At 35.1% G+C, this 16355-nt stretch overlaps 1 protein-coding gene across 2 annotated transcripts in view; it reads left to right on the top strand.

The window, feature by feature from the left end:
* The window catches only part of LRRC69 (leucine rich repeat containing 69), a 91313-nt gene that overhangs the window by 60979 nt on the left and 13979 nt on the right, over positions 1-16355 (top strand). For both annotated transcript variants that reach the window (XM_026014921.1, XM_026014916.1), the window contains one exon: positions 7647-7826. In XM_026014921.1, coding sequence (XP_025870706.1) covers positions 7647-7826 — 180 coding nt within the window. The remainder of the gene's footprint in view (positions 1-7646; positions 7827-16355) is intronic.

Genomic DNA, 16355 nt, shown 5'->3' with positions numbered 1-16355 from the left:
ATGTAGGAAAAATGTGGAGAGGACAGGAATAAATATTTAGTGCTTTTAAGATGAATTCAAACTTGTGACTATCAACTTAATATAGATTGTTACATGTACAACATGTTATATATAAATGTAATGGTAACAACAAAACAAAAAACTGGTAATAAATATGCAAAAAATTAAGTAATCTAAGTATATCACTAAAGAAGGCTAACAAACTATGAGAGGAAAGCAAGACAAGAAAGGAAAGAACTACAAAACAATCATAAAACAAGTAACAAATGTCAATAAGGACATATCTATCAACATTTAATTTGAGTGTAAATGGACCAAACATTCCAATCAAAAGACATAGTGTGTCAGAATAGATTAAAAAAAGCAAGACCTATCTATATGCTGCCTACAGGAGACTCATTTCAGACCTAAAAAGACATGCGGTTTGAAAATGAAGGAATCGAAGACCACTTATCATGCAAATGGAAGCAAAAAGAATGCCAGGGTAGCAATACTTATATCAAACAAAATAGACTTTAAAACAAAATCTGTAACAAGAGACAAAGACATGTATAATAATAAAGGGGACAATCCAAAAGAAGACAACAATTATAAATATTTTTGCACTCAATGTAAGAGCACCCAAATAAAACAGCCATTAACAAACATGAAGTAATCAGTAGTAATACAATAATAGTAGGGGACTTCAACAGTCCACTTATTTCAATGGACAGATAATCCAAACAGAAAATCAACAAGGAGAGAATGGCTTTGAATGCTTTGTTGACCTGGAGGGATCTAACAGACATATTCGAACACCCCATCCTAAAACAGCAGAATACCCATTCCTTTAAAGTACACATGAAACATTCCCCAGAATAGATTGTGTTAGTCCACAAGAGAAGTCTCAACAAATTAAAAAAGATTGAAGTTATACCATGTGTCTTTTCCAGTCACAATACTATGAAACTAGAAATCAACCACAAGAAAAATCTAGAAAGAACACAAATGCATGCATGTTAAATAGCATGCTACTAAACAGTGAATGGGCAATAAATCAAGGACAAAGTAAATAAATACATGAAGACAAATGGAAATAAAAACACAGTGGTCCAAAACCTTTGGGATACAGCAAAAGATGTTTTAAGACAGAAATTTATACAATACAGGCCTACCTCAAGAAGCAAGAAAAATCTCAAACTAACCTTACATTTAAAGAAGAACCAAAAGAAGAAGAAGAAGAACAACAACAACAAAATACAAAACAAGCAAGAAAGAACAAACAAAACCCAAAGCAGTAGAAGGAAGGAAATAATAAAGATTAGAAGAGAAACAAATGGAATAGAAACCAAAACAAACAAAAAAAGAAAAACCCAACCAACTAACCAAACAAAACCCATAGAATAGATCAATGAAACCAGGAGCTGGTTCTTTGAAAAGATCAACAACATTGATAAATCTTCAGCCGGGGCGGGGGGGGGGGGGGGAGAGAGAGAGAGAGAGAGAGAGAGAGAGAAAGGACTCAAGATCAGAAATGAAAAAGAATAAATAACAACAAACGGCACAGAAATGCAAAGAATTATAAGGGAATAGTATGAAAAATTACATGCCAACAAATTGGACAATCTAGAAGAGATGGAGAAATTCCTGGAAACATAACCTCCTAAGACTGAATCTGGAAGAAACAAAAATTTGAACAGACCGATTATCAGTGATGAAATTGAATCAGTAATCAGAAAACTCCCAAAAAACGAAAGTCCAGGTCCAGATGGCTTTACAGGTGAATTCTACCAAACATTTAAAGAAAGTTAATATCTATTCTTCTCAAGCTATTCAAAAAAATGGAAGAGCAAGGAAAGCTTCCAGATTTATTCTATGAGGCTAGCAATACACTGATACCAAAGCCAGATCAAGAAACTACAAAAAAATTAACTACAGGCCAATATCTCTGATGAAAATAGATGCAAAAATAATCAACAAAATATTAACAAATTTGAATCCAAAAGTACATTTAAAATTTCATTCACCACAATCAAGTAGAATTTGTTAAGATGCAAGAATGGTTCAATATTTGCAAACCAATAAATGTGATACATCATATCAACAAGAGGGATAAAAATCATATGATTATTTCAATAGATGCAGAAAAAAGCGTATGACAAAGTATAACATCCATTCATGATTAAAAACCCTCAACAAAATAGGTTTAGAGGGAACAAACATCAACATAAAAAAGGCCATATATGAAAAACTCACAGTGAACAGTATACTCACTGGGGGAAAACTGGTGACTTTTCCCCTAATATCAGGAACAAAACAAAGATGTCCACTCTGACCACTTTTATTCTTCATGGTACTGGAAGTCCTAGCTTCAGCAATCAGACAATAAACAAAATAAAAGGCATCCAGATTGGTAATAAGGAAGTAAAGTCTTCCCTATTTGCAGATGACATGATACCACATATAAAAAATCCTAAAGACTCCACCAAAAAACTACTATAACTGATAAATGAATTTAGTAAATTCATAGGATACAAAATCAATATACTGAAATCTGTTGCATTTCCATACACTAATAACAAAACAACAGAAAAGGAAATTAAGTAAACAGCTTTATTTATAATTGCACCAAAAATATTAAAATACCTGGGGATAAACTTAACCAAGAAGGTGAAGATTTGTATTCTGAAAACTATAAAACATCAATGAAGCAGACTGAAGATGACACAAACAGATGGAAAGAGAGTTCATGCTCATTTAATATTGTTAAAATGGCCGTACTACCCAAAATGACCTACAGAATGCAGTCCTTATCAAAATACCTACAGTGTCTTTCACAGAACTAAAACAAATGATCCTAAAATTTGTATGAAACCACAAAAGACCCCAAAAAGCCAGATCAAAACTGGAGGAATCTCAATTCCAGATCTCAAGATATACTACAGATCTCAAGATGTACTACAAAGCTGTAGTAATCAAAACAGTATAGGACTGGCACAAAAAGACACATAGATCGATGGAATAGAATATAGGGCCCAGAAATAAACCCGTGATTATATGGTCGACTAATCTACAACAAAGGAGGTAAGAAAATAAAGGGGAAAAAAGGTCTCTTCACCAAATGCAGTTGGGAAAAGTGGACAGCTACGTGCAAAAGATTGAAACTGGAGCATTTTTTTACAGCATACATAAAAATACTGATAATGGATTAAAGACCTAAATGTGAGCCATGAGCCATAAAAATCATAGAGGAGAGCATAGGCAGTAATTTTTCTGACATTTCTTAGATATGTCTCCTAAGGCAAGGGATACAAAAGCAAAACTAAACTATTGGGACTACATCAAAATAAAAACTTTCTGCACAGCAAAATAAACAAAACAAAAAGCCTACTAAATTGGTGAAGATATTTGCAAACAATATATCTGAAAAAGGGTTAAATCTGCCCCCCCCAAAAAAACCCTAATACAATTCAACACCAAAAGAACAAATACTCCAATTAAAAATGGGCAGAAGACATGAACATTTTTCCAAAGAAGACTTACAGATGGCCAACATACAAATGAGAAGATGCTCAACATCTCTAATCATCAGGGAAATGCAATCCAAAACCACAACGAGATATTCCCTCACTCCGATCAGAATATCTAAAATCAAAAACACAAGAAGCAACATGTGTTGATGAGGATGTGGAGAAAAAGAAACCCTGTGCACTCTTGGTAGGGTTGCAAACTGGTGCAGCTACTGTGGAAAACAGTATGGAGGTTCCCCAAAAACTTAAAAATAGAGTTACCAGTGATCCAGCAATTCCACTACTAGGTATTTTCCCAAAGAATACAAAAGACCTAAATCAAAGAGATATACGCACCTCCATGTTTACTGCAGCATTATTTACAATAGCCAAATTATGGAAGCAACCCAAGGGTCCATTGATAAATGGGTGGAAAAAGATGTGAGATATATGTACACGCATGCATGCACGTGTGCACATACACACAGAGAAATACTCAACCATAAAAAAATGAAATCTTGCAATTTGCAACAACACGGATGGATCTAGAAGACATAATGCTAAGTTAAATAAGTCACTTAAAAAAGGACAAATATTGCATGCTATCACTCATATGTGGTTGCCAGAGGGGAAATGAGTTGGGGGTGAGTGAAATGGGTGAAGAGGATTAAGAGTACACTTACCGTAGTGAGTAATGCATAGAATTGTTGAATCACCTTATTGTACACATGAAAGTAGGATAAACATTATATGTTAATCATACCAGAGTTTTAAAAATAATAAATAAATAATAGAAGGAAAGAAAGAGAGAATTCTGCGTTTAATTGGACCCACACAGCTCAAAAGGGTCAATTGTACTTAGTGGAAATAATGATTTTTACTTATATTAATGATTTGGGTAGTTTTGAAAGCATCTCTAAGAGTTTTTTTCTTAGAAAGCTGCCAAATTTATTACACATTTCATATTTGTACTTAAAGTAAAGCCACTTTCTAGTGGCTATTTGGTTAACATTACTGTTACAAACTATTTTTTTTACTTTTATGATTTTTTTTTTATTTTTTAAAGTACTCTCTGCACCCAACGTGGGGCTCAAACTCACAACCCTGAGATCGACAGTCACATGCTCCACAGACTAAGCCAGCCAGGTGCCCCTGATTTAAACTACTTGATCTGCTAAAGAATTGCAGAGCTTTGATTTAGGCTATGCCTTGGTTAAGATTTTTCAAAACTTTTCTTCACCTCAAAGATTTATGAGCTAAAATTTAATGTTTATGACTAGATTATAACAAAATATTAACCAAAGTATACTGCACCAGTAAATGCTGGATTAAGAGTTTTACTCGTGTTATCTGATTTAATTCTCTGAATCCTATGTGATAGTATTAGAAAAAAAAATCCCTATTTTACAGATGTAGTATCCAAGGTTAGAGAAGTAAATGAGGACTAGGTCACAGAGCCAGGATTTGTACCTATTTACCTGTCCGGCTCTAAGAATCTTTGCTCTTGATGATGTTTCAGTACCTGTCATATACACAGTAGCATTCGATCATGCAACAGTTTCAAAGTTCATCATTCCTTCTAAAGCTTCATGGTTTTTTTTTTTTTTTACATTTTATAATTTTTAATATTTATATAATTTGCATATGGATACTTCTATAATAAAAATCACATGTAAGGAAAAATAAAAGAATTTGGCTGAAACTGACTTTAATATATGATAGTTTAAGCCTAGGAATAATCTCTGACCTATATATAGTTAGCTGACAAATATTCTTACAAAATAGCATATAAATTATTCAAAAGGAAAAACATTTATTTATAAAAGATTTCTTGGCCTTTAAATCACAGTAGAATTAGGCCATCATTGAGTTGTCTGTTCTCAAAAATTGCATTGCCTATATCTTTTAAGAGGTGACCAATTGTCATTGGTCCTGCCAATAGTATCTTACTTTATATATACTAGCAGTTCCAAGTAATAACTTTATGTTTAGTGGTATATATGTTATTCTTCCAAAGTAATGTATTGGCAGCAAGTAGGAGAAGAACATAATTAATGGGTAATGTAAGAGTTGTCAAGAGACATATCAAGTGCAACAAACCTGTTTGGTTCCAGAAACTATAGATGGAAAAAGTGAACTGTATGAATTGTGACCTATTTATAGGTCCCATGTATTTCAGCAAATTTTTCTAACATCTGCTGTTTGGGGGAGTGAATCCTTATTTATTAGTTTTCTGCTTTATAGTGAGAACCTAGCCGTTGAGTTCTAAGAGCTAAAAACTTACCTCTAAAATCAGTATTTATTCTGAATGATAGACTGTGCTCTGTGTAAGTAGTTAAAAAAGGGGATTTGATAATAGATGTCTAATTTAGGAGCCTTGGTAATATTACTGTGAAAGAGTAATTTTTTTCAGAAAGGATGACCTTATTAACTATCCCTGAGGAAGAGCTGAAGTGGATAGGAGGCTGTGCTGCTGAAGGATTTAAGGAGCCCACGTTAAGGCTGTTTGCTGTACAAAGGCAGCTTTCTCAGCTGCTTGGTAAATGGAAGGGATCGAGTAATACGGGACACGGAGAAGCAGTTTATAGAATTTTGTTGTTATGTTTGAAGATTTTAATTGGGGTGGATGAATGAGGATTATGTATGTACATAAGTATGTATATATCCCCAAAGATTCCTATTTGAGCCTACTGTGGACTATTTAATACCAGAGAGAAATCTTTCACTTTGACCAGAAAAACAAACAAACAAACAAAAAAACCAGTTCCACATACTATTAAATTTCATGCAGTGTTTTCGTGTAACATTTACACAGGACTTCCATGCTACCGGCACAAATAATGAGGCTCATATAGCGGAGTAAAAATAAAATGTTTATTTTGTTTCATTAGTGAAGATCTAATTTTATGTATTATATAGTATTTTACTTTTTTATATATAGTATTTTACTTTAGGATGATGATACTGTCGATGGTCCTGGCGAAAGTGACTTTGTATTTTCTTACCACCCCTTTTGTTATTTAATGTTAGAATTACTACCTAAGGCGAAGTTTCTAGGCATGGCTGTGGATAGTTTTAATTCAGAGATTACAGATTGAATTCAGAGATTTGGGTGATAGAAATCTGTACTCTTTACGGATATGACTCTATTCAGGTACTCACTGCAGTAGGTAACTTAGACCAGCATCTAAAAGGTCAACAGGCACACCAATTGATTGCCTGGGGAACCTTTTTAAATTGCAGATTCTGGTTCAGGAGGTCTGGAGTGTAGCTGGAAGTCTGCATTTCTTTCTCTTTTCTTTCTTTCTTTCTTTCTTTCTTTCTTTCTTTCTTTCTTTCTTTCTTTCTTTCTTTCTCTTTCCTTCTTTCTTTCTTTCTTTCTTTCTTTCTTTCTTTCTTTCTTTCTTTTTCTTTCTTTCTTTCTTTTTTCTTTCTTTCTTCCTTCCTTTCAGATTTATTTGAGAGAGAGAGAGAGAGAGAGAGCAAGAGGGGGTGCCGTGGAAGGGCAGAGGGAGAGGAAGGAAAGAAGCAGACTCCCCACTGAGCATGGAGCCTGGTATGGGGCTCAGTCTCAGGACCCTGAGATCATGACCTGAGCCAAAATCAGGCATCGGAAGCTTAACCATCCAGGCACCAGGAAGGCACCAGGCACTAGCCATCCAGGCACCCCAGGAAGTCTGCATTTCTAATAGGTTTTGAGATAATGCAGATTCTATTGGTTCATGAGTTACAGTTGAAGTAGTAAGAATTTAGATGTTAATAAATATGACAGACTCAATTTTTGAGTCCAGTCTGAATATTTGTACAGTCCTTGCTTATTTTAATGAGAGGTACAGAATTTGAATCTAAGCTTTAATAATGTAAATTTTTAATAATTTGGATTCCTGTATTTAAGAGACATAGAAATATTGAAACAGAAGTAACTTATTTTTCTTATATCATTGAAAACTGTAATGCCAGTTACTGGCAATATAATTTAATATATATTATATTTCACATATATATTATATATATATATTATATATTTCATGTATATATGAAAACTAACAGAAGCTGTGAAAAATAGCCCCAAAGTGCAAATTAGTGAAATGAGAATCATTGTAATATGAAACAGTTATCTTGAAAATAATCTAAGCAACCGTATTTTTTTAAATCTAGGAAATAACATCAAGATTTATAATGAATGAGCTAGAAGGAAAGAGTCCTTTCATAATGCAAGCCATACAAAGGCACCCACAGGTCAGAAACATAATCTCTCAGAGAAGAAAATGTGCAATATGTGGAAAGTACTTTTTAACAATATGGCTGGAATGTGTTGAATTTGTTCCTCCACCAAAGGTAAATGGTGTTCTTTGTGTGAATAGAGCATAAGACTGTCTCTTATTCTTTGTCCTTATCTAAGTCAGCCAGTACTAACTAGATTTTTATCTAAGAACTGACTTCTCTGATAGTATAATGTTTTTTAATTGAGCTTTATTGAGATATAATTGACACATAACATTGGGTAAGTTTAAGGTTCATGTAAAGCACATCGATTTGGTACATTTATAAATTGCAAAATGATTACCACCATAGTTATTTTTAACTATGTGGTGAGAACACCTAAAATTTACTAAATTATCAACATTTAAGTAATATGAAACAGTATTATTAACTAATTACCATTTTGTGCGTTAGACTTGTAAATATTATGGCTTGAAGTATATACCCTTGGACCAATATATCCCCATTTCTCTCATCTCAATCAGCCACCACTTTACTGTATCTCTGAGTTTGTCTTTTTTTAGATATTATAAGTGATATTATATATTAAGTGTTATTATAAAGTATTTGTCTTTCTCTATCTGACTTAGCTTACTTAGCAGAATACCCTTAAGATCCATCCAAGTTGTGGGCTTCTGGGTGGCTCAATCAATGAAGCATCTGCCTTTGGCTCAGGTCATGATCCCAGGGTCCTGGGATGGAGCCCTGCATCAGGCTCCCTGCTCAGCGGAGAGTCTGCTTCTCTGCCTCCCTCTGCACCTCCCCTCTGCTCGTGCTCTTTCTGTCAAATAAATAAATAAATAAATGAAGTCTTTTAAAAAAATCAATTTAAGTTGTAGCAAATAGCAAGATTTCCTTTCTTAAGGCTGAATAATATTCCTCTCTGTTTGTGTATCACATCTTTTTTATCCATTCATCCACTGACAAACACTTAGGCTATTTCCATGTCTTGACTATCATGAGTAATGCTGCAATGCATGCAGATATCTCTATGAGATCCTGATTTTAGTTTCTTTAGATATATACTTAGAAGTAGGATTCTTGGATCATATGGTAGTTGTATTTTTAATTTTTTGAAGAACATGCATACTGTTTTTCATAGCGGCTATACTAATTTACACTGCCACCAACAGTGCATTAGAGTTCTTTTCCCCCCATATTCTTGCCAACACTTATCTCTTATCATTTTAAGAGTTATTATTCTAACTGGTAGAGTGATATCTCACTGTGGTTTTGATTTGCATTTCCCAGATGATTAGTGATGTTGAGCATCTTTTCATGTACCTGTTGTTCATTTGTATGTCTTCTTTGAAAAAAATGTCTATTCAGTTCTTCTACCCATTTTTTAATTCAGTTATCGATTTTTTTTTGCTGTTGAGTTATATGAGTTCTTTATATATTTTGGATATTAATCCTTTATCAGATGTAGAACGTATAAATATTTCCTCTCATTTCATAGGTTATCTTTTCACTTCATTGAGTTTCTTTTGCTGTGTAGAAGCTTCTTAGTTTGGTGTAGTACCACTTACTTATTTTCCCCTTGTTGCTTGTGTTTTTGGTGTCATATCCAGGAAGTCACTGCCTAAGAGCAAGGTAAAAAGGAAGTTTATCCTTTATGTTTTTTTTTTTCTGGGATTTTAACAGTTTCAGTTCTTAAATTTAAGTCTTTAGTCCACACTGCATTTATTTTTATGAGTTGTATAAGATAGTGGTCCAATTCCATTCTTCTACATGTAATTTTCCAGTTTTTCCAACACTGTTGAAGACACTCTTCCTTCTCCATTGAGTATTCTTGCTTGCTTGTCAAACATTAGTTGACCATATATGTGAGGGTTTATTTCTGGGATCTAGGTTTTGTTCCATTGGCCTAAGTGTTTTTATGCCAGTACTGTACTCTTTTGATTACTGTAAGCTTCATAATATGGTTTGAAATAAAAAAGCATGATGCATCCAGCTTTGTGCTTTTTCTTTAAGGATTCCTTTGGCCATTTGGGGTCTTTGTGGCTTCATAAAAATTTTAGGATTGTTATTTTCTATTTCTGTGAAAAATGTCATTGGAATTTTGATAGATATTGCATTAAATCTGTAGATGGCTTTGTGTAATATGGACATTTTAACAATATTAATTTTCTGACCAATAAACATAGGATATCTTCCCATTTGTTTGTGCCTTCAGTTTCTTTAATCAAAGTTGTAGTTTTCAGTGTAGAGAACTTTCACCTCCTTGGCTACATTTAGTCCTAAGAACTTTATTGTTTTTAACATGTGGTGAATGAAATTGTTTTCTTTATATCTTTTTCAGACGTTTTGTTATCGGTATACAGAAACACGACTGTTTTTTGTATGTTTACTTTACTGAATGTATTGATTAGTGCTGGCAGGTTTCTGGAGGAGTCTTTAGAATTTCATCTGCATAATATCTCAGCATCTGCAAACATAGCCAGTTTTACTGCTTTCATTTCTATTAGGGTGCTTTTTATTTCATTTTCGAGCCTGACTGCTCTAGCTAGTATTTTGGTACCGTGTTGAACACGAGTGTTGAGAATATAGAGAGCTTTGCACAGTGCTTGGTACAAATTTTATTTCTGAGAAAGGCTGATGAATGATAAGACCTGGGTTTGAAAACCAGCTCTTCCATTCTATTACATTATTATTATATCAAATGTACCTGAGAAAAAAATCTGACAGAGCTGCTGCCAATGAGTAATAAAATCATAGTAAAATAATGTTTGAGGAGAAATTTAAAAGTCAAAATCAGCTGGACCTGAAACGCTAAGAGAAAAGAGAGATTATTAGTGGAAAAATGAAAATAGAAATGTATGTTGGTTCTCAAGATGGGAGTAAATCTGTAATCCTGATTTCTTATGTAACTTATCTGTGAATTGTTCACATTACCATCTGGATTTGATTGTTACATTCAAGAGACATTTCGTGAGTCTAACACATGGCATGGTACTTGGTAAATGTTGTCAAAACACTCTGCTTTTCACTGGTCATGACATGAACACCTTGGAGAAGTTGCCATTGTTCATTTTTTCCCAGTGAATATATTTTATCTTTCTTGGGGAAGATGTTCTTGCTCTTATAGATTTTTTTCTTAAAATCCTCTGATGAGGTGCTCATCTCATTTCAAGTAGAGAAGTTGCAACCTAATGATGGCGACCACATCCAATGTTTATTTGGTACTGTGTCTGATATCATGCTAACCAAGTGTGTTGCCCTGGCATACTCAATTAATGTGCAAAATAACCTCATGACACCAGTGATAAATCCAACTTGCAGAGGAGCAAAGTACTTTGGCCCAGTTCACTGAAGCTGCTGAGTAGAGGCTCTGCAGAGGAAACCCACATATGTGATTCCTTGCTTTTAACCAGACATGGTGGACCATCTTTCCTGTGTCTTTCAACCCAGTTATTTCTCATTTGCTTCAACTGAATTCATGGTGTTCATGTTAAAGAGCCTTATTCTGTCATAATTTTTTTATCTACTCAAATTCATGATTTTTTTTTCATACTATGTATCAGGTACTTTACCAAGGGCTGGGAATATAGAGCTCCAGCCTTCCAGGAGCTTACATGTTCCAAAGGAAGCAGGATAATAAGATGATTGGAATCTGATAAATTAGGCTTGATGACCAGCCCTGCCACTTAACCACCTGTGTCATCTTATTTTCCTCTTTGAGGCTAAACCTCCATTTGTAAAATTTTAATAACAGTAATAGTACATATCTCACAGGGCTGAGATGAATGATACATGAAGTACTGCCTAGATGGTACTTAGCACCTAGGTGCTTCATAAAGGTAGTACATAGTAGGGGATCCCTGGGTGGCTCAGCGGTTTAGCTCCTGCCTTTGGTCCAGGGCATGATCCTGGAATCCTGGGATCGAGTTCTGCGTCAGGCTCTTGGCATGAAGCCTGCTTCTCCCTCTGCCTGTGTCTCTGCCTATCTCTCTCTCTCTCTCTATGTCTATAATGAATAAATAAATAAAATCTTTAAAAAATTGGAGAATTTTCCAAATATTGGAGAAGTTTTTTTTTCCAAAAAAAAAAAAAGGTAGTACATAGTAGATACTTCATAGCATAGATTTTTTCTAAAAAGTTAAGGCCTTTAGATAAGAAAGAATGTTCTTGTTTAAATAAAGTGATGGAAGAGTGCCCAGGATGCTATGAGAAGTCATCTGTTTAAATAGGGATATTCTCTATCCTTGGGGTCTAGCACAGTGATTATGCTTTGTACTTCAATACATAATACATGTTAAAATTATTTTAATAAGCATTGCTTGTAAATGTGCTTTGAGTGATAGGGAGGTATTAGAATAAAGAACCAGTGGACAAGTATTCTTGGTGATGGCAGTGCCTGTGCAAAGTTAGTGTTATGCAGGTAAGTTACACAACAAATGTGGGGAACTCAGAGAGCCTGAGGTATGAGAGACGAGGTTAGAGAGAGACTCAAGTGTGAGATCAGGATGGCTCTTGTGAGTGAAATTTGAACTTAATTTTGAAAGCAACTATATTGGTTTGTTACAGCTGTCATCACAAAGTGCCACAGACTGAGGGGCTTAAATAACAGAAATTTATTTTCTGTTCTCGAAGCTAGAATTATGAGACCAAGGTGTCAGAAGGCTTGGTTTCTTTTGTGGCTTCTCTCCTTGGCTCATAGATGGCCATCTTCTCCGTGTCTTCACCTAATCTTCCTTTTACACATGTATGTGTTCAAGTTTCCCCCTCTTATGAGCACACAGTCACATTGAATTACAGCTCACCATAATGACATCATTTTAACATAATTACCACTTAAGGACCGTATTTCCAAATATAGTCACATTTGGAGGTACTGGGGGGTTAAGATTTGAACATATGAATTTCTGGAGGACATGTTTCAGCCCATAACACCTACCTACAGTTGTTGAAACAATGGAGTAGCAAGATGACAGTTTTTACTTTTTTACAAAGAGAGGTTGGAGCTGGTGAAGGGAATTTAAAGATTGTTTATATGAGATACTTGAAGCCAGGGGAATGAAGTTTGCTCAAGGGGACTTATGTGGTGAGGTGAGAAGGTCAGAGGACAGAACCCTTGAGGATGATAATATCAAAGTGGTGAACAAAAGCAGGAGTCAGCGAAGGGGAATGAGAAAATATAGTCAGGGAAGCAGAGGGCCAAAACCAGGTAGTGCGAGCACAGATTTTCTAGCTTTTAACACAGATGTGTGAGAAATAGGGTTTTCTTACTTTTTCTTCTGCTGAACTTATCCTTGATTGGGCCCTCATTCTATTGAAAAACTTATTTTAGTTAATTCCAAGTGTGGTAATTTTAGCATGTTTTTGGTCATAGTTTAAGATACAATCTTGATCATTCAAGATTTCCTTCTCCTCCCTTTCTTCCTATATAATCCCACTTTTGGAACTCTTGAGTAATGTCCTATGTGGGCATCCTCTGAGCTATATGGTCATCCTGTCAAGACCTCAGATGTTTTCCTATCTTCATGATGGTGTCTGCTGAGTTGCCCACTTCCCACTGACCTCTGCTTATCTCTTCTGTGCCCTGTCCCTTCTAGTTCTGACCCTGGAGTCCCTTTGTCCTGCCAGTCCTTTTCTACCACACTATTCTCTGAGATAATTTGGCTGTTCCTTTACTCTACTATGGGCTTAAGCATGAGTTGGTTAAAGGTGCTAAGTTGAGAGATTCAGAGCTGAGGAGAAAAAAACTGGGCTGGAGAATAGGGAGAGGGAGATGGTATCCTTCATTAAATGTCATTGAATGGGAAACAGATTGCATTGATCAGAAAGTGAATGGGAACACAGAAGTTAAGTCTACAAGTCTTGACTAATCTCCAGGAAATGTATAGGATAAAGGTAGGAGAGTAGCAATAGGATGTTTCCTAGAGGGTGAAGAAGGCTTGAGGAAAGATTTTGAGCTTGGGGATATAGGTGCTGGATTGTAGATGCAGAAAGAGCTAGTAGATGATGAAACTTTAAATTAGTCTGTTTTGTGTGCTAATTCAGGAAGGGTTTTTTTTTAAAATTTTTTTAAATTATTTATTTATGATAGTCACAGAGAGAGAGAGAGAGGCAGAGACACAGGCGGAGGGAGAAGCAGGCTCCATGCACCGGGAGCCTGATATGGGATTCGATCCCGGGTCTCCAGGATCGCGCCCTGGGCCAAAGGCAGGCGCCAAACTGCTGCGCCACCCAGGGATCCCCAGGAAGGGTTTTTAATGTTTTGATTATGCACTGCCTACTTTAAGGAATTAATAGAGCTAGAATTTCGTTACCACATAATGAGCCTCATCTTTTTCTTCACCTTAAGGGATTGCGTAAGCCCAAAAGAGCAGATATGAAAATTTTTAAACAGCTAGAAAATGGATAGTGATGGTACTTTCCCACTTACAGTATGATTTGATTTTTTTCTTCAGTTACCTTTAGTGGGTGCTTACTATGTGCAAGGTACTGTACTAGCCTCTTAGGATCCAAACATGAATAAGACAGTCCATGCCATTGAGGAAATCACAGACTAGTTATTAAAATATAGTGTTATAAGGATTATAATAAAGGTGTTATATACTCATACTATGGCATTGCAGACAGACCAAGCAGCTATTTAGGTGATATCTCTGTTCAGGCTACTATAATGAAATACCACAGACTGAATGGCTTATAAATGACAGAAATTTATTTCTTAAAGTTCTGGAGACTAGAAGTCAAAGATCAAGGTGCCAGCATGGTTGGGTGAGGGTCCTCTTTTGCATCACACACTGTATTCTCACATGTTGAAAGATGCTAAGGAGTTCTGTGGGGTCTCTTCTAAGGGCACTAATCCCAATCACGAGTGCTCTGTCCTCCTTATCTAATGGCCTCCCAAAGGCCTCATCTCCTAAAATCATGCATTAGTTATGAGGACTAACACGTGAATTTTGGAAGGACACCAGCATTCATCCCTTGTACTTATATAGCATATGCATTTTTTTGAAGCACAAAAGAAAGTGCAAATAAATTCATTGCTTGATGGTTATATAGTTATTCATAACAGCTGCCTTCTATATTTGAGAGATTGTCAGGTGGAAGAGAGATGAGGCTTTTCCTCTGTTGACTTCTGAAGTGGAACATAGAACCACTGATAGGCCAGATGAAGGGAACAGTTTTCCTACATGATTTTATACAGATGCACACACACACACGCACTCATGCATGTTAATATTGGTCATTACTGAAGAAACAATAAGGATGGAAGAAGGAATAGTAGAATAAAGATATTTGGTATCTACATAATGTCATTTTAAAAATTAAAAGGGAAATAAGAATACCTTTTTATCAAATATGTCTGAGCGCATTTTAAAAACAGCACAGGATGGCATAAGAATATAGTATGGGTTAAAAACATAATGGTTAGGGGATCCCTGGGTGGCTCAGCGATTTGGCGCCTGTCTTCGGCCCAGGGCATGATCCTGGAGTTCCGGGATCGAGTCCTGCATCGGGCTTCCTGCATGGAGCCTGCTTCTCCCTCTGCCTGTGTTTCTCTCTCTCTCTCTCTCTCTCTCTCTGTGTTTCTCATGAATAAATAAAATTTAAAAATGAAAACAAAAAAAAAACCCATAATGGTTAAAACAAATCAGAGACTTGTATGTGAATACTTGAAAATAGCAGAAAATATTCAGTTATTGTAGAAAGACATGATCCCTCACATTGAAAAAGCACATTGGGTGCCAAGTAGAATAAAAAAGAACAAATCCATCTCTAGACACATTTAGGTAAAACTGTATTATGCCAGAGGAGCTATTAAGAGCTAAAGATAATTCTTTAATAAAATAGATCATGTACAAAGAAATGACAATGGACTGAAAGCAAATGCAAGAAAAAATGATATCTTCAAAGCACTAAGAAAAAAATAACTCAAAATCTAGAATTATATGCCTAGTTAAGTTGATAGGCAAAAGACATTGGAGTGTTGGGGAATTGTGAGAAGAAAAAATTTGAAAAGAAAAATTGTTTTGCTTTGAAACCACTGATCCTAACTTTATTAAAATAATTGAAAAAAATTAAACAAGTAACATTTAGTAAGTTTGTGTTAATTAAAAAAGTATGTAAAAATGGAATTAGAATAAATATATAGTATGAATTTATAAATTATGCCAAATCTAAGGATATTTAAAAATTGTGTAAAGAAAATTCAGAACAGAATGTACATTACCAGGTACTTGACAATTGAAGCATGCTATATATATTTTTTGAAGCATGTTATTTTCATGAGGTTGTTCAGTTCCCTGTTTCTAGAGTGAAAATGTACACAAAGTACATGGGGATGATAATCAGATTAACTATGTTGGTAAATAATTGCTTTCCTATATCTTTAGGAATTTGTGTTGCTTTTCCGCTTGAGTAGAAAGACATTATACAAAAACTAGTTTGCCTAGAAGCCTCTCTTTCTATTAAAAAAATTTAATATCTTAATTATCTTTTCAGGAACGAAACTTGGAGAATGCTGACCTTTAGAGTAAATACTTTATCATGAAGGGAGAGCCCATTTGATAATGCCAACGTCTGGTTGCTCTGTTGTGCTTTACAGAATGTTCTTTCTCTGCCGGAGTTTGCCATCTGAAAGCACAGTTG

Source organism: Vulpes vulpes, chromosome 13 (genome assembly GCF_048418805.1).
Source record: "Vulpes vulpes isolate BD-2025 chromosome 13, VulVul3, whole genome shotgun sequence".
In the NCBI taxonomy this organism is placed as follows: Eukaryota; Metazoa; Chordata; class Mammalia; order Carnivora; family Canidae; genus Vulpes; species Vulpes vulpes.
The sequence above is the reverse complement of the archived record's forward strand: the minus strand, read 5'-3'. Positions and strand labels throughout refer to the sequence as shown.